The 23,339-nt window shown below is 46.1% G+C and overlaps 1 protein-coding gene across 1 annotated transcript; it reads right to left on the bottom strand.

Annotated features, from left to right (window-relative positions):
* Positions 1-1,271: 1,271 nt before the first annotated feature.
* On the bottom strand, positions 1,272-21,453 carry tdrd12 (tudor domain containing 12). The gene is made up of 33 exons (XM_067235147.1): positions 21,438-21,453; positions 20,872-20,925; positions 20,572-20,736; positions 20,263-20,399; positions 19,902-20,021; positions 19,727-19,782; positions 19,461-19,546; positions 19,200-19,354; positions 19,135-19,156; positions 17,593-17,765; positions 17,442-17,504; positions 17,264-17,347; positions 17,066-17,126; positions 16,632-16,790; positions 15,716-15,901; positions 15,007-15,160; positions 14,663-14,790; positions 13,023-13,214; positions 12,614-12,742; positions 12,374-12,491; positions 11,834-11,973; positions 10,693-10,910; positions 10,141-10,222; positions 9,607-9,788; positions 5,119-5,326; positions 4,631-4,723; positions 4,179-4,378; positions 3,236-3,917; positions 2,309-2,433; positions 2,121-2,234; positions 1,776-1,929; positions 1,543-1,612; positions 1,272-1,449 (listed from the first exon to the last, which is right to left on the bottom strand). The coding sequence occupies exons 2-33, from the start codon at positions 20,908-20,910 to the stop codon at positions 1,376-1,378; spliced, it is 4,569 nt and encodes a 1,522-aa protein (XP_067091248.1). The 5' UTR covers positions 20,911-20,925; positions 21,438-21,453; the 3' UTR covers positions 1,272-1,375.
* Between the last annotated feature and the right edge of the window lie 1,886 nt (positions 21,454-23,339).

Genomic DNA, 23,339 nt, shown 5'->3' with positions numbered 1-23,339 from the left:
TTTTATTTATTCTTTTTGTGGCGTAGTTTTTCACCTATATTTAACAGCGCTTCGTCAGAATTACAAATACAACAGCCGTTTTTAAAATCCGATCCAATGGTTGAAAAGAGTACACACGGTCACTATAGGTTGTGACTGCTGTCAATCAAAATGTGGAGCGGTGATTCGTTCCACGTGTTAACTGTCAGAAAACAAATGGCTAATTCGGTAAATTAAATTCACATCCTTTCTAAAAAATAAGAATTTTTGGTTGAATATATTCTTAATCTATGAATGTCGATTAATTAATTGTAATGTTTTATATTTTATTTGTTCATTATTTTAGTTGGACTTGGTCAGAACTGTTTCAAAAATAGTTATCTGCATGATGCCTGCTGCCTATGGGCTCAGTGATGTTAAATTTAAATGGCATCTAAAATGAAGACATGTTATGTTACATTGGGATGTAATGGTGTTTTCTGGAAGGTACTAAAGAACAATGCATAATACAAATGTTTTTATTAAGTTAGATAGACATTATGTATGTTTCAGGTTATGTTTTAGTGTTGGTAACATTTCCCACCTTTTTTCCACACAAACTTAGTAATCATCCCACATTTGGTTTGTTTGATGGTGGTGACCCTACTTCAAATTGATACGAGATCCCACACTAAATATAACTTGTAATGTCAGAGCAATTTGGTTGTGTTATGAAAAATGTAAGCTTCATGGTAAATAAATAAACATGGAAATGAGCTGTGATAGGTAAGGATCACAGTTGTTTCACTTTAAAGATTTTTCCAGAGATAAACTAAACAGAGTGAGCACTGAAGTGATCCATACTTGCAGCTAACCGCGTCAGTATCAGGCATCATGATGGTTCTCTACCTCAGACTAAGGTGTTGAGTGATGCTAATGGGTGGAAGTCTGGAAGTCTGCATGCAAATAATGCTCAGCCAAGTACCAAACGTGAATTCTTTGTTGTACAAGTACTGTTGTGCCCTTTCTAACTTACCGTACAGCACTTTGGTAAATGTAAAAATAAATGTGACTTGACAGGACATTTTGACAAACTTTTTAATGGAACTTCATCTCTCACACTGAATAAAAATATCAGGGCAATACTTTGTGAGATGAATTAATGAATTAATAAGACTGTAAATTCCAATCCTAAATTCCATTCAAATATAATAATAATAATGTTCATGTTGCATTTGAATGTCTCTACTTACAAGAATTACTATGATGCAAACTAATCAACTCAAACTGTTGTGTATTAAACAATGTCTGGATTTAAACATTCAATTTGAATTAACCCTCAAATTATAAAATGTTGAACTGTCGATACCAATACCATCTTCATTAGCACAGGCTGTCAGAACATGAAGCAGCCAGTTTAGTCACTCTCACTGCCACTGGCTGAACTCACATAGCAACCGTCCTCCCCTGTGCCCTCCACAAACCAGTCATCTGAGCACACACCACACACACAGAGATCAGAGTCATTATAATATCATTCAAGTTTTGTGTCCTACCATTATATATCACATACATACATACCACTTCTTACTGAACCATTTGGAGTTTCGCTCTCATCCTCAAAGTGGTCAAAGTCCAGACTGACAAAGTTACTCTGTAAAAAAAAATAATTAAAAGCCACTCGTTAAGGAAATGCAGAAAGCCCTGGCTTAATGTTGCCATTTGAAAACATTTAAACATACATTTCTCCCCCACCTTTAATGAAAGTGATGTTGTTGTGGAGTGCTACTCTTTGAACAGACGAGTCAGCTGTTTACCTTTCGCTTGAGGAGTGTATCCCAGTGTCCTCGCTCCCTCTTGACCAGCGTGATGACCGGCTCATTGCACTTCATTTCCCATGAGCACCTGTCTGCAGCCACCGGGAGGAGGAGCTCCAGGTCGGCACGGTAACGACTGTTGTTCACTTTGGCACTACAAAGAATACACATCTGTCAATCTAAAAATGGATTACCTGCCAACTGAACGGTAACTATAGCAGATGTACGATTGCAAAAAAAGGTAATCAATGAACTGACTTAGAGCATCAAGAGCAAGTGTGAATGCATTCTCTGTTCTGTCACGTCAACACTGTGATTCTCCATCAAGTGTGTTTCCATACTAACCTGTACACCACTCTCTCTGGGAAGAACTCACAGGACTGGGCCACTGGGTTGGTGAGCTTGACACTGATAACAACCACGTCTTTTCTCTGGAACCACTTCACCTGAGGGTGTAGGCTGGAGAAGAAGCAGTGAGTTGATGACACACAGGTGTTTACAGAAGACAGATGATTAGCTTCAGACACTCGTACCTTTTAGGAGCGTCTACTTTGATGGCCCCCTGAAAACCTGTGACGTTAGCAACCTTCTCTGCTTTGACGACGTGCTTCGTAGCTGTGGAATGTCCTGATGGAACAGCATGAAGTCTAGTTAGTTTCTGTTATTAACATACATCTGATTAAACAGAGTACCACACTGAACAAGTGATATTGTTGTGGTAGATTACAAGACCTATAGAGATATTATGGTAGTCATACCATTTCCCACCGCTGAATGGACAGTGGAAATCAACTGTTTGAATTCCTTCATGTCTGAGTTCCTGAGTGAAAAAAATTGCCTTAATTACTATTCACAGTCTGTCCAAGACTTTTGAAACAAGTTTAAAAAAAAAAACATTGAAACAAACACAATGGGTCTAAAAGATGAATTAGTCAACTTAACATCAACAATGAACTTATCAGTGTCTTTATCATCAATCAAACATCTACTGGTGCAGTAATACTGAACCAGATGTACCAACACTAGTCCCATCCCTGTCCAAACCCTTCACGTTTTCAACACAGCTACGCCATCAGCAGCCGATAACAACGTGCCAGACCCAGTTCAGAGGACCCAGGGTTTACATTTACATTAGTCACTTAGCAGACGCTCTTATCCAGAGCGACTTACAGTAAGTACAGGGACATTCCCCCGAGGCAAGTAGGGTGAAGTGCCTTGCCCAAGGACACAACGTCATTTGGCATGACCGGGAATCGAACTGGCAACCTTCGGATTACTAGCCCGACTCCCTCACCGCTCAGCCAACTGACTCCCTACAGGGTTGGATAGGCTTGAGAACAGTGCACACCTGGACACGTACCCGAGAGTCCGGGCAGCATGTTTCAGGTTGGCGATGAGGCTGTTCCACTGTTCAGCATCTGGACGCGTGTCCTGGGTAGTCACAGCTGCAGCAGTCTCACCTCCATGGGACTGGGGTGGAGGTTCTGCTGGGCCCTCTCTATGGGTCTGGGGTGGAGGTTCTGCTGGGCCCTCTCTATGGGTCTGGGGTGGAGGTTCTGCTGGGCCCTCTCTATGGGCCTGGGGTGGAGGTTCTGCTGGGCCCTCTCTATGGGTCTGGGGTGGAGGTTCTGCTGGGCCCTCTCTATGGGCCTGGGGTGGAGGTTCTGCTGGGCCCTCTCTATGGGTCTGGGGTGGAGGTTCTGCTGGGCCCTCTCTATGGGCCTGGGGTGGAGGTTCTGCTGGGCCCTCTCTATGGGTCTGGGGTGGAGGTTCTGCTGGGCGCTCTCTATGGGTCTGGGGTGGAGGTTCTGCTGGGTCCTCTCTATGGGTCTGGGGTGGAGGTTCTGCTGGGCCCTCTCTATGGGTCTGGGGTGGAGGTTCTGCTGGGCCCTCTCTATGGGTCTGGGGTGGAGGTTCTGCTGGGCCCTCTCTATGGGTCTGGGGTGGAGGTTCTGCTGGGCCCTCTCTATGGGTCTGGGGTGGACGTTCTGCTGGGCCCTCTCTATGGGTCTGGGGTGGAGGTTCTGCTGGGCCCTCTCTATGGGCCTGGGGTGGAGGTTCTGCTGGGCGCTCTCTATGGGTCTGGGGTGGAGGTTCTGCTGGGCCTTGCTTCTGAGACGAGGGAGGACCTTCAGATCCCTCCTGGCCACAGCACAGGACAGCACAGCACAGGCTCTCTACAGCCGCTCTCCTCCTACAGATCACAGCCTTCTCTGCAGCCTGTCCCTCATCATCCACGGTTACCTGGGAGCCCTCCAGGCTGCCCTCACACACACACACACACACCTTCATGAGCTTTTGTGCGCAGCAGCGCTGTATGGCTCTGAGGATATCTCAGGACACCATGTACGATCAGAGTTGTTATCTTGCTGCAAGGCTCCCAGCTGTAGCGCTCTCACTCACCCTGTCATCTGAGAGCCCTCCTCCCCCTGCTCCTCCTCCCCCTGCTCCTCCCCAGCCGCAGGCTCGGCCCGCTGGGTGAGCTCCCTCAGCAGGTCCAGGTGTTGGGGGTTGGTGGTGCCCATGCCAGTGTTGAGGATCTCAGTGTGGACGTTGTGCTCGTGTATGAAGGTCTTCAGGGCTGGCAGGCGGGTCATCCTCACCTCGGGGCAGCACAGGCAGTGTCATTTAGTTACCATAGAAACCAGGGGCACAGGTTTGTTTTAAAATGTGTGTGGAGCAGCTTTTCCCCCCAAAATAACAGAGGATGTTAAATACAGTTATTTTCTTAAGAAGTGTGGGGCGGGGGACAGATATAACGTTTCCAGAAAGTGGGACGGACCTAATGAAACCTACGCCCCTGATAGAAACAATGAACGCCATCTGGATTTGTGAATGAAACTATCGGAGCATACCATGGGATCAACGAAGATGGTGTTTCCCAGACTCAGTACAACTTTGGCTTGGTGCTGAAGGCCTCTGACCTTCTGGCTGATGGCTCTGGTCACCTGTTGAAGGCCAACCCACAGTCAACCAACTGTCCATCAACTGAGTCATGGTGGCTCACATGAACATGAGTTGGCTTGATGGAATTACAGTAAAATAAACAACTGAAAGAAAAATAACTTAAGACATTTTTGCGACTAAATTATCTATCATTCCTAGCTAAACGGGTGTGTACAATACCACTAGTGTTGCCAATTTAGTAACTTGGTGGGCGACTTTTCACCTTCCCCAGCATCAAAAAATCGTATCTAAGGATCCCCCCCCCCCCCCCCCCCCCCCCGGGAACTGGGTGTGGATGAGGGGAACAATTTGGTTAGAATTTACATCGTCACATAATCTAGCAACTTCTCAGAGAGCCAATAGAAGGTTTTTTGGGGCAACATTGAGTAACACACACCTTCGGGTTCCAGTCCACCTCCCCGTCGATGGGCTTCACCCTGCACAGGATGATCTCCAAGGCCTGGGGAGGCAGGCTGTGGAACTGGGGCGGCAACTGCAGCAGCTGGTGACCCTTCACCTCCTGCTCACGCCCCTCGTCCAGGAAGCGAGCCTGAACGCTGCAGAACAGACGCTCGCCCTGCTCAAGGACCACGGTCACCTGCACCCTGGGGGAGGAACCAGGCACGGAGATAAGGTGGTGCCACACACAACACCACGGAAGTCCTAATCAAATATCTGTTGAATTTCATGTTAACAAGTGCAGTAGTCTCATTAATAATAATAATAATAATAAGACTTTATTTATATAGCGCATTTCATACAAGAATTGCAGCTCAAGGTGCTTTACACAAATCAATAAAAACAGTAATACAAGTACTACAAATAATAAAACCCTTCTGAGGCCGCAGTTTTTGCTGCAATCCCACAAACACAGTCTTTGCGGTATCTCGAGCCACAGTCTTTGCGGTATCTCGAGCCACAGTCTTTGCGCGAATCCAAAAAATCAATAAAAACAATAATACAACTAATAAAAGTTAGAAAATCTTTCTGAGATAAAATTAGTAAAATTCGTTGGTAAAAAGATAGGTTTTAAGCTGCCTTTGAAAATGTCTAGCGTGTTTGCTTCCCTAATATTTATGGGTAAAGTGTTCCATAGTTTTGGGGCGTAGTTGACAAAGGCCGCATCACCAATCTTCTTCTGACTGCTTCTGGTGACCTCTAATAGGCCTGCATCTGATGATCACAGTGTTCTAGCTGGTGTGTAGTTAGTACGTTAGTTAGCAATGTAGCTAGGTCCTTGTCCATTTAGGGCTTTGTATGTGAGGACCTTAAAGTCAATTCTGAAGGTAACAGGGAGCCAGTGTAAAGTAGCTAGGACTGGACAAATGTGTTCTCTCCTTTTGGTTTTGGTTAATAATCTAGCTGCAGAGTTTTGAATGAGCTGTGGTCTTTCAGTGGTTTTCTTGGGAAGAAAAGCATACTACTGTATACAGTAATCCAGCCGGCTGGCTATAAAAGCATGAATTAGCTTCTCTGCATCATTTTGGTTTATGAATGGTCGTACCTTCGCTATATTCCTGAGGTGAAAGAAAGCTGTTTTGGTCACTTTATTAATGTGAGAGATGAAATACAAATCTGAGTCCAGGATTACAGAGACTTGTCCCCTCTGGTTTAAGCCAGGGGGTTAAACCTCCTAGATTCTTAGTAAGCATCTCTCTCTTGGATTTGAGGCCACAGAGTAGAACCTCAGTTTTGATCTCATTTAAATTAAGAAAGTTATCATTGATCCATTTGTTTATTGCCGACAAGCAGTTGGTAATGGAATTTATGGCCGTTGCATCTTTGGGTTCAGCGGATATATATACACAATTGTGTGTCATCTGCATAGCTATGGAAATCTATATTATGTTCTCTGATTATGTCGCAGAGTGGTAACATATAAAGAGAAAAAAGTAATGGACCTAAGCAGCTTCCTTGAGCAACCCCGTAGCAGTTCTCATGTTTCTTAGACATATGGTCTTCTAAACTAACATCAAACTTCCTTCCTCTGATATGTTTTCATCCAGTTCAATACACTGTCCGTGAACCCAATCTCTTCCAGTCTATTGATTAGGATGTCGCGATCAATGGTATCAAATTCTGCACTGAGATCTAACAGGATAAGGATAGAGACTTTATTCGCATCAGAGTTTAGTCGGAGGTCGCTAATGTAGGGCTGTATTGGCTGAGACCTGAATGCTACAGGCCCTTTGTCTCCGTTCAGTCTTTTATTTGCACAAAAGGGACAGTAATGTTAAAATGACAACCACACCTTAATGACACAACTCTGGAGAGCTGGACTCAACAGTTGAAGAGGAAGGTGAACTGAGGAAGACTCTGAAATTATCATTACAAGTTGTGTTCTTGTAAATATATATCTAAACAGCTTTTAATGTCAGGTTTGATATGATTTGGTTTCTTATTTTACATTCTAGTAATACTTTTAATGTTGTAACATGTATATTTACAGGGTTTACAGAGTTTGTGCATGCAGTAGTCCAACATGTGTTTACATATTCCCTTGTCTTGCAAAGGCTTCACACTTGGTCTACTGCACACTTGAGTAAACCGGTGATGTCCAATTTGAATTTGTATGCGTTAGACAAACTTTCTTTCATATGGCCGGTGTCCCTATTTTCGTATGCAGGTTTGGGTGTATATAGGGAGAAGTTTTACTTCACTTTGAGTTCTGTTTACGATACAGCTCTGGTGCTTTAGGTGCTTAGTTTCATTGTGAATACCTTCGTTAACGATTGCTCTGAAGGTTCTGTATTTGATTATGTTTCATTATTATTGTATTGATTATCTTACTATTTAGATAATAATCATTGTGCATTTTAAGTTACTGGTTCTCCTTGTACGTAACTATCACACTAAGGCGGTGAAAACCTTGATCTAGTTGGGTTGATACGGCTAATACTGGTTATAGACACACTGTCAAAGTAGGTTTAACTTAAGGCCTCTGAGTCACTGAGTAGGCTTTTCATGCTCTGAAGTAATACTGTAGCCTCTGGGGGTCAGTTTACATACTGTGATGGTGGTTAAGTTTGTATCCATAGTAGAGATAAACGGCTGATTAGTGAATATGCTTACTTTAAAGGTCCCATGACATGAAAATGTCATGTTGCCCTAGCCTGCCTTTGGTCCCCCAGTGGCTAGACAGTTTGAGAGGTGTAAACCAAGCCCTGGGTATTCTTCTCCGCCTTTTTTACTAATAAATGGAAGGTTTGATATTGGTCTGTAATTTGCAAGTGTACTGTTGTCTAATTTGGGTTTCTTTAATAGGAGCTTTACAACAGCTGTTTTGAAGGCATCTGGGAAGATGCCAGTTCTAAGGGATGTGTTTATAATCTCTAGCACCGGACCTGAGACACTATCAAACACTCGCTTAAAGAATGTTGTGGGAATAGGATCAATATCTGAAGTTGTAGAGTTACATTCGCTGACGATTTTGGAAAGTTCACTTAGTGTGATACATGTAAATGTACTCATAGTCACGTTGCAGGATCCACGGATGTCGGTTTCACCACAAGTAATGATACTAGCTCTGATATAAGTTATTTTGTTCTTGAAGAACAGAGCAAACTCTTCACATTTAACTGCTGAGGATGGAGGGGGGGCAGGGACAGTGTTTAGCAGTTGGTCAATGGTGGAGAATTTTTTATTTTATTTTCTTGCTAGACGGATAGTTTTGTTATAGGTTGTTAGTTTATCTTTACAGATATTGTAGTGGATAGTGATCTTTGTTTTTCTCAATTTTCTCTGCTGCGCGGAATTCTCTTTTTTGTTCACTGACATTTTTATTTCTCAGCCATGGTGAGGTTCTGCTTGTAGACTTGTTTTTGGTTTTCAGTGGTGCTACAGAGTTTAACACAGATAATAGTGCATCATTGAGGTTCTCTACCATTTCATTCAGAGAGCATTCATGATGAGTTGGCTCATATAGAGTAAACTGCTCAGAACATGTCAGCTTCATCGTCTAGATGGCTTCTTTGGACTAAGAATTATTTTGTGTTTTTTGTTAAGATGATTTCCAAATCAAAAAGTATAAAATGATGTCTGAGAGGAATAGATCAGTTATTGAAATATTATGGATGTTTCGTCCAGTTGTTATTACTAGATCTAGTGTGTTTCTGTGCCGGTGTGTTGGGTCTGTTATGTGTTTAGTTAGATCGAGACTGTCGAGGAGATTTAAGAGCTCAATAGTTCTTGGGTCTGCCTTTTTATTTACGTCTCCGTTTAGAACTATTTTGTCATATCTGGTGACAGTGATAATAGTTCAAAGAATTCTTGTATGAATATTGGCGAGTGCTTGGGTGGCCGATATATAATAACAAAAAGTATTGATTCAGTTTTGAGCTCTATAGCAAGATATTCAATTGATGTAATCAATGTAGCTGTCAAAGTCATTGACAGCTACAGTAAACGTTTGATTGCAGTGACTGTCTCTAAAGGTTACGCAACTAACTTATTAAGTTGAGGGTCCCATCATTTTTGTCCATGCCATTTTCATTAGTTTTATTATTTACAATATTTAATCGGAAAACTAAATCAAAAGTAAAGTCAGATTTCTATTAAACATGCAACTAACAACGGTGGATGCCAGTTTCAAGTTATTTCAGAGGAAATGATGCGTTCATCGTTTTTTGTGGAGTGGGTACCAACAAACTGTCGCAAGTCTATTTTTGGCCCTTTCGCTGCTTTATTGGAGACAGAGACAGTCAAGATACGACAGGAAATGTAGGATAGAAAAGGGATAGGCCGGCTGTGTGGTGTACTAACCTGTGATAGGCCGGCTGTGTGGTCTACTAACCTGTGATAGGCCGGCTGTGTGGTCTACTAACCTGTGATAGGCCGGCTGTGTGGTCTACTAACCTGTGATAGGCCGGCTGTGTGGTCTACTAACCTGTGATAGGTTTCCTCCTCCTGTACACAGTAGAGCCCGCCCTCCAACACTTCCACGGCCATCAGTTTCTCTGTAGCATAGTGAGCAGCCATGTTAGCTGCCAGTCTCTCATAGCAGTCGTCTATCCCACTCACAATGCGACCGCAGTACTGGGACGCTGTCTTGATGTACAAGGGCAACACCTAGACACAGACAGCCAGGCAAACATTAAGGACTACAGTCATTCCCATGACAACCAGGCAAACATTAAGGACTACAGTCATTCTCATGACAACCAGGTAAACATTAAGGACTACAGTCATTCTCATGACATTGAGGCCCAGTGTCCCAGACATGGATTAGGCCTAGTCCTTTAAGTGACAGAGAGATTCGATGAAGATCTCCATTGACAACGTGTTTAGTGTAGGACTAGGCTTGTAGCCTTTTGTGTAGGAATTATAAACCGCAAAGCTTGTTTAATGAATCAGCACATCAAAACACAGAAGACAGAAAAACATGATACATCATGGAAAATGTTGTGCCAGGCAGACCCACCACTATGCTGCCGGACGCAGGGAGCCGGGGCTGGTCCTGGGAGGGGCAGAGGCTGTGCCTGTCTGGACACGCACTGCTGTCTCTGGGACGGGAGGCACAGGTCTTTTAGCATCATTAGTGCATCAGGCATTGTCTTGTCCGTGAATAAACACACTAAAGCAAAGTTTTACATGAATTTCTGCTAGGAGTCCAGTGTGTGTGACCTTGCGAGACAGCTAGGTTCACGAGACCACGACCACACAAGTATGCCCTCTTGCCGTTTGTGCCCGAACCACAGGGGTTCAGACACACCAGCGTCCCACGATGAACTACTGGCAGCTACGGGGTGGTTGGAGTTAGCCCATGATAAACAATGATAGACAGATGCTTCATCCAATCACCTGCCTAGCATTTTTTGAAAGCACCTGCCCTTTTCCAAACACTTTCCGAGGACAACTTCTCAGATGGGCATGAGTGACAAACCATCTGGCGATTCAGGCTACTAATATAACTAACATCCACACAGCAAAAACCACACCCAGTTACGTGCAGTTACGTGGGGTCAGGACTTGCCTGCAGAAGCCGTAGCTCTTGAGGTAGGAGCAGAGAGGCCGGCTTGCCCTCTGCAGCTCCTTGGCCTGCCCCACGCCCCGGGCGAAGTGGAGCAGTTCGGGGGGGAGCACCGCGCTGGTGCGCCTCAGGTAGCGCAGCACGCCCGTCACGTGGCGGCTGTTCCTCTCCGTCAGCAGCAGGATTGACTTGGGGGGCGAGGAGGTCCTGGCACACTCCTGCTGGACCAGCGGCGGGGGAGAGAACAGAGACAAACTTAGAGACTAAGAGTTTAGTCACTCTCACTGCCACTGTCTGAACTCACATAGCAGCCGCCCTCTACAAACCAGTCACCTGAGCACACACACACACCACACACACACACACACACCACACACACACACACACACCACACCACACACACACCACACACAGTGGTGGTAGTCCTGTACACCAGAGAGAGAGAGATGAGGAGTGAGAAGAGATTACATCTGTAATCACAAAAGTGTTCTGCAGGTGCAGCACCCATACGGCAGAGAGAACAAGCCCACAATCCAGACAGAAGGCTGGAAAAACGCTCCTGCCTGTTCCATAGTTAAGACTCAAAGACTCCCTTCTCTCTACGAGGGAACAGAAGAGTATGAATATAGAGTATTAGGCGGCACTAGGGCATCTCTTCAAATGAATGGGTCGTTATCAAGCTCTGGAGAAGCCGGGTAATGACTCATTAATTTGAATCAGGTGTGTTGCAGCAGGGAAACATCTAGAACACGCAGGGCAAGGGGGCAGGAGGACCAGGGTTGAGAGAGGACACGCAGGGCAGGGGGGCAGGAGGACCAGAGTTGAGAGAGGACACGCAGGGCAGGGGGGCAGGAGGACCAGGGTTGAGAGAGGACACGCAGGGCAGGGGGGCAGGAGGACCAGGGTTGAGAGAGGACACGCAGGGCAGGGGGGCAGGAGGACCAGGGTTGAGAGAGGACACGCAGGGCAGGGGGGCAGGAGGACCAGGGTTGAGAGAGGACACGCAGGGCAGGGGGGCAGGAGGACCAGGGTTGAGAGAGGACACGCAGGGCAGGGGGGCAGGAGGACCAGGGTTGAGAGAGGACACGCAGGGCAGGGGGGCAGGAGGACCAGGGTTGAGAGAGGCTGCGCTGGTGTGACCCACCTTGTCGGAGCGGTTGCAGAAGTTATCCACCATGCAGGCCAGGCGGGTGCCGAAGCGTCGAGGGGAGGAGGGGAAGCTGTAGTGCACCACACACGAGGCGTCCTGGATGCCCAGGGCCTGCAGGCAGGCGTCCGTACTGACTGAGGGGAGGAAGAGGATGTGGAAGACTCAACCTGGACCAGGTAGTTTCATTTGAGGTACAGAAATTGGAGTTTGTTTCCGACCCATCGCACTGGTGTTTACAATGTTCCTCTAGAAAAGTGAAAATGATTCTAAATCGTTAACTCTGAACCACTATATCAGTGGTTTTCTCAACCCTGGTCCTCAAGTACCCCCTGTCCTGCATGTTTTAGATGTTTCCCTGCTCCAACACACCTAATTCTAATGAATGGGTCGTTATCTAGTTATGCAGAAGCCTGCTAACGACCATTCATTTGAATCAGGTGTGTTGGAGCAGGGAAACATCTAAAACGTGCAGGACAGGGGGTTGAGAAACACTGACCTAAATAATGAGCAATAGCTGTTCGTTTATGTATTTACCCAGAATGACATGGGTTCCTGGGCCAATTTCTTTTCTCCACTGCTCCATGACAAAGTCAAACTGGTAGGTCATCCCCTCGTGAGCTTTCAGGGAGAACGCTGATGTTTTGTTTACAGCCTGTTGGAGAAACACAGCGAGTGCAGACAGACTCAGTCAGACTCAGTTTAATCCGAGACACAATCAAGCTGTGCACATGACCCTGATGGACATGATGAGAGGAAGTGATGCGAGCGCTGTACCTGGAAAACATGCTCGACCTCCTCAGGAGAGCTGGTGATGACGAGGGTCTTCTGAGGAACACCAGGGTTTAGATCCAGCGCCCCCAGCAACACTGACACCTTGGTGCAGTCCAGAAACAGCAGGACTATCTGGGCACAGCAAGTACAGTTATATTGATCAAATTAGACATTTTTTATATATTTGTAAAAATGAATTATAATGTATATAATTTTGAAGTATTTTTTGAACCTACTATATTAATTAACTTAATTTCAAAGTACACATGTATGAATCAAACATGCCAAGTTAGATCCTTCCCTGAACCAACAACAAAAAACTAAAGATGGGGAGAGAGAGAGGATTAGAGAGAGGATGAGAGAGAGGATGAGAGAAAGAGAGAGAGAGGATGAGAGAGAGAGAGAGACACACCTGGTGCACGTTGCCATAGAGAGCAGCCTCCTCCATCACCGTGATGACAACACAGGGTTGGTTCATGTAGCTGAGCAGCAGTTCCTCCATGCTGGGGCTCCAGCGCCGGCCCACGGCCACGATCTGTCTGGGGCAGGACACCCGGTCCTCACTGGCCGTCACCTTCTGGAAGTACTGCAGGATGCTGCTCATCTGGGTGAGGGAAGCAGGGGCCCGTGAGGGAACATCTGTGTAGCTCTGCATCACAGAGGTTTACAGGGCGACGCACTACGTTGTGATCTTACAGGGCGACGCACTACGTTGTGATCTTACAGGGCGACGCACTACGTTGTGGTCTTACAGGGCGACGCACTACGTTGTGATCTTACAGGGCGACGCACTACGTTGTGATCTTACAGGGCGACGCACTACGTTGTGATCTTACAGGGCGACGCACTACGTTGTGATCTTACAGGGCGACGCACTACGTTGTGGTCTTACAGGGCGACGCACTACGTTGTGGTCTTACAGGGCGACGCACTACGTTGTGATCTTACAGGGCGACGCACTACGTTGTGGTCTTACAGGGCGACGCACTACGTTGTGATCTTACAGGGCGACGCACTACGTTGTGATCTTACAGGGCGACGCACTACGTTGTGGTCTTACAGGGCGACGCACTACGTTGTGATCTTACAGGGCGACGCACTACGTTGTGGTCTTACAGGGCGACGCACTACGTTGTGATCTTACAGGGCGACGCACTAAGTTGTGGTCTTACAGGGCGACGCACTACGTTGTGATCTTACAGGGCGACGCACTACGTTGTGATCTTACAGGGCGACGCACTACGTTGTGATCTTACAGGGCGACGCACTACGTTGTGATCTTACAGGGCGACGCACTACGTTGTGATCTTTGTAACGAATCACACCCGGGCAGGCTTGGTGTTCATCGGTTAAGTTTAAAGGTCCCATGACATGCTGTTTTTATATAGGCCTTAGTGTTCCCCTAATACTGTATCTTAAGTCTCTTTCCCGAAATTCAGCCTTGGTGCAGAATTACAGCCACTACGAGCAATCCCACAATGAGCTTTCCTCAGGACGTGCTGTTTCTGTGTCTGTTGCTTTAAATGCTAATGAGGAAGAAATAGGTTTGCAAGCCATGATGTCTCGAGGAAAAACCAATGTCGCGCTCACACGGTCGTAGCTCATGTTTTCATTGGTGGGCCAAATTCTCTGTGCGGGCAAAGCAGAGAAAGGGGAGGTAACCTTCCCTATTGTGACGTCACAATAGGGGGACTTTCAAAACCGAGCGTTTGAGCTCTCATTTCTCATTCTCAAAGGCGGAGAAGAACACCCAGGGCTTGGTTTACACCTATCGAAATTTCTAGCCACTGGGGGACCAAAGGCAGGCTAGGGGAACTCATATTAAATAACCTCCTAAAGTGAAGTTTTCATGTCATGGGACCTTTAAAAAAACTTGCAACATCAGTAATAATAATAATTTATATTCTATTGTGACTTTAAAAGTTGCATCTCAAAGTGCTTTACAACTACAAAAATATACGATGAATATAAAGGAAGATAAAAAATAGTGACAAATACAACTAAATATATATATATTTTTTAAATAGTAAAAGCTAGAAGCAGCTGTGAGACCTGCTCTGGGGCGTGGGAGAACAGCTGGTCGGCCTCGTCCAGCACCAGGTGGCACAGACGCAGGAACAGGAAGCAGTGCACGGCCAGCAGGCGTGCCAGGCTGAAGGGAGTGGTCACCACAACCAGGCCTGCTCACACCGGGGGTACAGGAAGAACAGCCGTCAAAACCACTCCCGTTACTGTCTCACCTGGAGAATAACACTTCGATAGGGAGCCATGTAGCCATCTAGGGAGTGCACTTCGCTGAAACCTCGATTGGATTGTGATGTGCGTGTTCCCTGGTGGCTGTGTTGCTCTGGCTGTGAGTGAGAAGTGTTGTGGTTCCCCTGTGGGGACACACTCACAGTTCTTGGGGATGTGGACAGCCTTGGCCTCGTCCCTGGCCTGGCCCACCAGCACCACCGTGGGGTGCAGGCTCTGCAGGCTCTGGCTCTCCTCCAGGCAGTTGTACACCGTCTGGGCCTTCCCCCAGCCAGGACACAGGATCACCGCCATGGGCTGGGGGGACACCGGTAGGAAGATAGAGATGAATTAGGTGGCTGATATGGGACACTGGCTGGAATCTGCTTTCATGCTAACGACACAGTGCACACACGGCTTGGTTGGCAGAAAACGTTGGGTAGAAAACCACTGTCAGGTCCGTTACAGTGAAAAATAGCATCTACAAAGACCTTTATGAATTTTTTTTATTTTCTTCAGATTCTAGATTCTATCTGGCATTTCTTCTAGAGGCTGTGAGGGTGCAAAGATCACTGTCAGATGTCTTCATCTTCAGATGAAGTCTTGACTGCAGCATCACTACTACATATTAGCTCCTCTAACACTACTGATGTTTATAAATCACATCTTAAGACCCTCATATTCTACTTCATTGAGATTCTAGTACAGCATGGTTAGCCTTAATGTATATGTCTGTGTCCTTGTGATAAACATGAGTTATTCTGGTGCCTTATTTGTCCTTAGCTGACTGCACAGCACTTTGGCTAAACACCTGATTGTATTTCAATCTGACTTGACTATGGGCCGTGTTTGCTGTGGAACGCGTCCACCCACCCCGGAGCGAGAGGAGGGGGAGCTGAAGACAGAGATGAGCTGCATGTGGGTGAGCAGGGGGGGCAGGTAGGTGAGGGGGTCGTCCCCGCTGTGGGAGATGAGGACCGTGTCACAGCCCCGCGCCACCGCCGGCCAGCTGTATCCCTCCGCCAGCGACAGACCGGAGCGTTTCCGTCTCTGCAGGATCTGAAGGAGATGGCGGATTAATACCAGCTTCTCCTAACCCATGTTAGGGTTTATGCAACCTTTTGTGGGGTGTTTATTTTTAAGGCATTTCCGCTTTATTGGGACAGACAGTGAAGGATGACAGGAAATGTAGGGGAGCTAGAGAAGGGAGGACATGCAGGAAAATGCCTGGGCCGGATTCGAACCCAGGCCCCTATGGTAAGGGCCTGGGTTCGAATGCATTTGCCTCTAACATACGCACTAGGGGTGGGGGAAAAAATCGATTCTAATTGGAATATATATGAGTTTACTAAACTGCAAGAAAAACAATACATTTCAAGGTTTTGATGCATTGAGACTTTTTCTTCCAACACAACTGCCTATCACAGTCAAATAGAAACAAGTAACACTAAACAGCAAACTGGAATCAAATGTAAGCATGTATTGAATCGAAAAAATCGTGAATCGATTTTTAATCGAATCGTGACCCCAAGAATCGAATCGTGGGGTAGCAATTCCCACCCCTAATTCACACTGACTTTGAGCCAGAAAACCCCTTATTCGGTGATGACACGCCACAAAGGACAGCCTATTCGCTGCTGCTGTCATTTTAAAGAAAAATCCACCTGTTTACATTTCCTGCACTGAAACGAGAGACAGCTCATCTCATTACACGGTCAGCTCTAAAGGTCAGCTGATGTGAATGCTGATGCAGACAGAGAGCTGCAAGGCTTCCTGCACGTCTGCATACCCGTCTGTAGGAGTCCAGGATGGGAGCGCTGGACAGGCTGGAGCAGGGCTCCATGGGGAAGGCCGAGTGAACCAGCACCCCAATCCTGACCGGGTCGCTCTCCTGGTCGGTGGTCCTGGTCTCTTGGTCTGTCCTGGTCTCTTGGTGGCTCCTGCTCTCCTGGACACCAGAAGGCAAGGCTGACAGTCACACATGGAGGACACTGTGGAAAGTGGAACACTTTCACAAACATTACTTGGGTCCTGAGCAATATACCCGCTGATTTTAAACATCATACAGCGCCCGGTTCTAGAGATAGACACACACCTGCCTTGATAGATGAACAATCTTAAGTGTCCCACAATATTCACCCTAAAGGTGTGTTTGTGTTTAGCGTATGGCAGAGAAATGGTCGGTTGTTGATTAAGCTCAACAAGTTAAATGTTAATGCTCACAGTGGCTTCAGGAGGGTCTAGATCCAGCTTCAGAGGATCAGGGTTGAGAAACTGCAACAACCTGTGCAGAACGATCGAGGGACACAGTGAACAGAGAACTGAAGAGAGAGAGAGAGACAGAACTGGAGAGAGAGACAGAGAACTGGAGAGAGAAAGAGAGAGAAACCCAAACAGGAAAAGAAGGAACATCAGACAGACCGTGCGCAGGCCAGCTCTTCCTCTATGGTTTCCTGCTGTGTGGGGGTCTGGGTCACAGGGCTTCCAGCCACATCGCTGGCAGCACTACAATCATGTGGAGGTCAAATTAGAGGTCAGTTCAAGAGGACCTTGCTACATCATTATCACCCCATTCCAACTGACTGTCTAAATAACACACCTCAGTTTAACACCCTTCACTTCCACAGCATCAGAGTTAGGGCCTGCAGGGCTTCCTCCGTTACTGCAACAAGGGGACAGGAGGTGACTGTTCCACTGTGTTGTAGAAGGGAGGTGGACCACCACCAGCAGGGGTATATCTGTGGACTTACCACCAGGCAGGCATCTCTCCCTGGGTCTGTGGAGCAGCCTGGCCAGGCTCTCCCTGGGTCTGTGGAGCAGCCCAGCCAGGCTCTCCCTGGGTCTGTGGAGCAGCCCAGCCAGGCACTCCCTGCTCTGGCACCGTCTGGGTCACTGGTTCATCTCCCTCCTCATTCTCTCCAAACTTCAGATCGGAAAACAAACATGAAAACGGCACTTCCAGAGAGTGGAGTTACTGAATGAGAGCAGATATACCGTATTTTTCGGAAATAAAACCGCAGCTTGTACCCCGATTTTACAGTTTTCTTGTGGTTGTATGGCTTATATTTCGAAGCGGCGTATAGCCCGGTTTTAGAACAAAAAAGTGGCTTTGTCCCAAGATCTCTACAGACCGTGCAGCTAATTTAATGCTCAACACTGGAACGGGGGCTTATTGAAAGAGGAATTATTTACTGTGTTGTCTCAGTTACACTATCAGGGCTTGGAAATACAGTGACTTGCTAAAGTAGGCAAATGGCTAGTAGTACATAACATTTCATTACATTTACATTTAATTTACATTTAGTCATTTCATAATAATTTCAGTAAATCAAACAGCTGCAAGACCCAGTGAAATGTTATATACAACTAGCAAACCAACGTTAGCTAGCATCGCTAACAACATTGGCTAATTCAACTTCGGTAGGCTATCCTCAGGATTTGCAAGCTAGCTAAACTTATACTATATCTAAAATAATTTTGTAGACATAACAACCGAAGTGCTTTCCTCAGTATTCAAGCCCCCACTAAATGTTGGCTGTGTTCAGACTTTGAGGCTGTTTGGGGGCAGTCCTGCTGCTCTTACGGTGGGAACGTCCCTTCTTGCGCTCAAAGCAGGATTCAGAAACTTCCGGATTCTGTCGAAGTACAAACAAAAGGAGAAGAGTTATATGTGATTTCAGACTGATAGCAGAAGGGTAAACATGCTGGTAGCATTATTCACCTTAGCAGACTGATGTTTTTGGAGAGCTCTGTCACCAGAGAGGAATCCGTTTCCTCCTCTGTCCTGAGACCACGGACAAACAAACCAAACAGGATCAGAAACAGTCCTGTTGTCTCCTACGTCACTCTGGTTTACAATACAGGGCTAAGACCGGGGGAAACAAAGCCAAAACATACTTTTTGTAATCTCCGCCTTTCTCCGTGTTTGTCCTGTTGCGGCTCTTTGGCGCTCCCTCCTTGCCTCCAAGAGAAGGCCTTTGTCTACGGTCTTGGTTCTTCAAAACAAAAACAAGAGTGGGCTACTGTCAAGGCGTTAGGCTGGTAATACTGAATCATGTTGAGTACTTTGATAAGGTACGCTCACTTCAGACATGTCTCCGGAAGCTTTCATCTCCTCTTGGCCTGAAGCTGGTCCTACTCTGGGCTCTGAGACACGATCTGACACTTGACAGTAAAACAAAGGCTCTCTCAGAACTGCTGTTCCTATAAAACTACACAGCTCTGTTTTTGAAAAGCTACACTTTAGAGAGATGCATGTGTTGGAAGCGTGTGGTCTAAGCAGGGTGGCTCACCGTCGGGTAGAGCTGGGGGGATCTGCAGGGGAGGAAAAAGAGATGAGAGGGACCGTGCGAGGCACCCGCTGGTGGCCAGGAAGTTGTCTGTGTCCTGGAAGATGTCACAGCCCAGCACAGCAGGGGGCTGTTCCGCCAAGCTGCTCAGAGCCCCGCCCAGGGTCTCCTCACTCGTGGAACACGCAAACTTCTTGGTGACCAGGTCGTCGTTCGCACATATCTGGGTGGAGTGGGAAAACCCCTATCTGTAAGTCTGAAGAACCGCTCACCGTTTCTATTTAGCAACCACTGGAACAGTGGAACTGGAGACGTTTTAGAAGCCTCACCTTCACGTTCCTGATGGTCAGGTAGAGCTCGATGGCTGTGGAGCCTGAGAGAGTCTCCAGCAGCACCGCCTCCATCTGGGTGGAAGCTACAGGCTCAGAATGGAACAGAAATGAAGAGGTCTGTTTAGAACAGTGGAAGTGTCAACATAAGGAAAAGAAGTATCAGTATTCCTAGGTATTGCATGTTGTTGAGAGTTCGTTCTGCATGTTTATTGAAAGTTTGATGTATAGGTTTACCGATTCTTTTTTTACTTTTTTTGTTATACCTTGAAGGAGGTTGTGCAGGTATCGTGTAGCAGAGCTGTCCCACTGCATTGACGGGCTACAAGAAAAACAAAACACGGATAGCGGGTGGGAAGATGCTACCATGTCACTTCCTTCAAATAGGAAAACAATTATTCAGGCACAACCATTGACAGCCTAGTCAGCCGGGAGCCTTACACAAGCACAGCCTTCTCCTCACATATGGACACCTGCAGCCTGAGGGGGTGCAGTCCAGACAGGTGGTACTTCCTCACCCAGAAAGGCAGCTGCAGAAACTTCTCCAGTGGAGCTCGGACCCTGAGCAAAGAATTGTCGCTGTCAGATCATATCACACCTTTGCTACACAGTCTTGGAACTACCACTCATATTGCGACAAGATAACATAGTTGACAGTTGAAGGGCCATTCTGTAGAATGAGTTATGCTAATGTAGTTAGCAGTTGAAGATCCATTATGTAGACTGAGCTCTGCTAATGTAGTTTGCAGTTGAATAACCACGACATAGACTGCGCTATATAAGTGCTGGTGCCTGGACATACTCATCTGAGCGAACGATGATGCGTTCTCCATGGTCAACCAGGAAGCACATGGCCTGCCTGCCCACGGAGCCCAGGAGGAGAGACTCCACCACGGCTCTGCACCACTTCTTACAGGCCGAGAAATACACCACGCACACCTGGGGTGGAGAAGCAACACCGACCGGTGGTTCAACATCTCAGGCACGCGCTGCTTTACTGCAGTATGCACACGCACTCTAGCTTGGACATACAAAGTTCTGCAGAAGACATTGCCAAGGCAAGGAAAATACCCGCGAACTACTTCGACAAGCGATAAGTAGCGATAATTACCTGGCCTTCCGCTAGGGAGGTGGGCTTGATCTTCTGAATGTCTTGGTTGACCGCGTGATAATAGAGATTCATGTTCACTTGTAATTCACCGTATTCTTTCGGACTCTCAATGGGAATCCCTGGACCCTTCACGATCCGCCCCCAAAGACATGAGGGATTCTCGACCTACAAAATAAAGCAAATTCTGAAAATCAAACTATGTTGATAGTTATTAATCTTGTTGTGTAATAGTACAGTTTATGAACAACTGAGTAGGTAGGCATTTCAAGCCCTGGTATAAAATCTAGAGGCAGACATTACCTTCAAAATGGCTATTTCAATCATTGATGAGGCGTTCATCAATAGCTTGGTCCACTGCAACAGATCACAGAGCAACTTGTTTAGCTCATACGAAGTGGATCGACTCGAGTATAAAAGCAAATGTCCTTTTTGCCGGTAGATTGCATCTAGTCAGCGTGCAGAGAAAACTTCAAGCAATGGGAGCTAGCAAGCCAGATTAATTAGGCTAACTGACCAATTTAATGCATGTAGTAAGTGCCTGAAAAAAAACATTGGCTACTGAATGTGGAAAAAGACCCCCTCATGTTTCCGCGGGATCCGTGCTTCGACCACATGGGCCTTAAGTCTAGCAATATGGTATCTCGGTCTGAACAAGACCGTGAAAGCGTTCCAACCGGTTAGCTAGTCATGAACCGAATCATTAACACACTGGCCAAAAGGTAGCAAATCACCACTGAATAAGATGGGTAACTTGAGTTAGCTTCTTTTTTGAATTAGCTAGCTTAGCACGCTATTATTGGTAGCAGTAGCCTACACCAAGTGTGAGATAAGGAGCGACCTTCCATAAATCCAACAAGCACACCTACCAGAATCGTGCAGCAAATACGGAACTGTGGGTTTTTATTGTTCTTTTATTCAAAATATGTTATACCTTTAAACTATAAATACTATTGAGTAGTTTTGTTTGGAACACGAGTCTTGTTGAACAGCCAGGTAGGTAACTCGGACTGCGCCAATTACGGTGCGTGTCCACTATAGCGTTATTTAAAGCTCAGCTCCACTTGCCTCCCCACAATGCACCACGCAAGCGTTAACGCCTGACGCCCGGCTTCAACAAAAATGAAAGAATTTAATTCAGCAACTTCTATGCTCTGTCACATTCTCTCTATGGCCCCGGGAAAACCAAGACCTGCAACGCAGTTAGATTGTGATGGCGAGCACAGACGCAAAAGTGTTGAGTACAACATGGATCGAGTTTACCGTAAAACAACTCTCTACGTTCTTCCAAATCCTGGTTCTTCCCTATATAGTCGATTACAAATATCACTTATATCACATGTAAAATTACGGCAGCGTCTTAAGGTAAATGGATTTAACTTTTAACAATTAAAACGCACACGGATGTGTTTTTATTTTCCAAACAACTGTCAATTTACACACTATCAAATACTAAACGGACAATGTGATCCCTTAAATCAGTGGTTCCAGAGCCCGTCTACGGAGAACATGTCCACTCCCCATTGTAATTAAGCCCCATTGTACCGAATTTGGTGGCAGTTCCACCAGAGTTCCACTGGGGGTGATCGCGGGTGAGTGCAAAATGAATGGGAGTCTGGAGCTAGACGGCTAATTTTGTCTCTTTCGCTTTATTGTCGTTGAGAAATCTCAGATTTGATTGCAGTTTTTGAAAGTTCAACATGGATTATATGTCGAAAGTTCAATGAACGAGTATGTCCTTTCGATTTCTTACATGGTGATTCGTTGTTGCCCATAACATTAGCATTCTGCTAATGAATGCTGATTGTATGACGTCAATTACATTTTAAAAGGCTTTTTAGAACAAAAAAGGGACTTAAAATCTAACACCCAGCAGTGTGTACCTTATTGGCCTCCCCTTTCGAATGCAACATTCAAATTACTCGACAATTATATCCTGAGTAGTGGATTTTGATGGTTATAGCTCCATAGACCTCCATTCATTCTGCACTCGCCTGTGGGCGCCCTCGTATGGAACCTCGAGTGGAACCAGTTCAGAAGCCGGCAGTTTCCCGAGAGTGGCAGATCTCCCCTTATAAGACATTCTCTGGTGGTTCTCAACCCTGGTCCTCAGGGACCCCCTGTCCTGAATGTTTTAGATATGTCCCTGCCCCAACACACCTGATGCTAATGAATGATTAGTTATGCTGCTATTTTCATTCTGTCATTTACCTTCCTCCCCCCTCTGGTCTGATCTGGGTCCTCGGGTCTGGGTCCTGGTCAGGGTCTGTGTCTGATCTGGGTCCTGGTCTGGGTCCTGGTCTGGTCTGGGTCCTGGTCCTGGTCCTGGTCTGGTCTGGGTCTAGGTCTAGACTTGGGCTCTTTAAGGTTTTCATGTTTTGTGCACTAGGGTTCACTGTTGCTTCAATAATGAAAACTCCTGTGTAAGTACTATACTGCACGTGAAAGACACCACCACCCATGTTCCTTTAAAAAAAACATGTTTTTGTGAATCTTATTATCCGATTTATATTCAAACTTTGCTTGAGTGCTACATATAAAACATTCCACAAATTGAAATACACATTCAGAGTGGTATGAACACCTTCTCTTCAGAGTGGTATGAACACCAGTTCTTTAATTAAAATGTCCTCTTAAGTTATAACCCCCCTAAACATTTTTTGTATGTTGCCAGGATTTTTTTTTCCTCAAAGCCTGATAAAGCAGAATGTTAATGAGTTAGTGTTTCCTACATTTACAATCGTCATGTCTCTTTTTCGTAGGATGCACAA

Source organism: Osmerus mordax, chromosome 4 (genome assembly GCF_038355195.1).
Source record: "Osmerus mordax isolate fOsmMor3 chromosome 4, fOsmMor3.pri, whole genome shotgun sequence".
Lineage (NCBI taxonomy): Eukaryota > Metazoa > Chordata > Actinopteri > Osmeriformes > Osmeridae > Osmerus > Osmerus mordax.
This window is presented reverse-complemented; position numbering and strand designations above follow the sequence as displayed.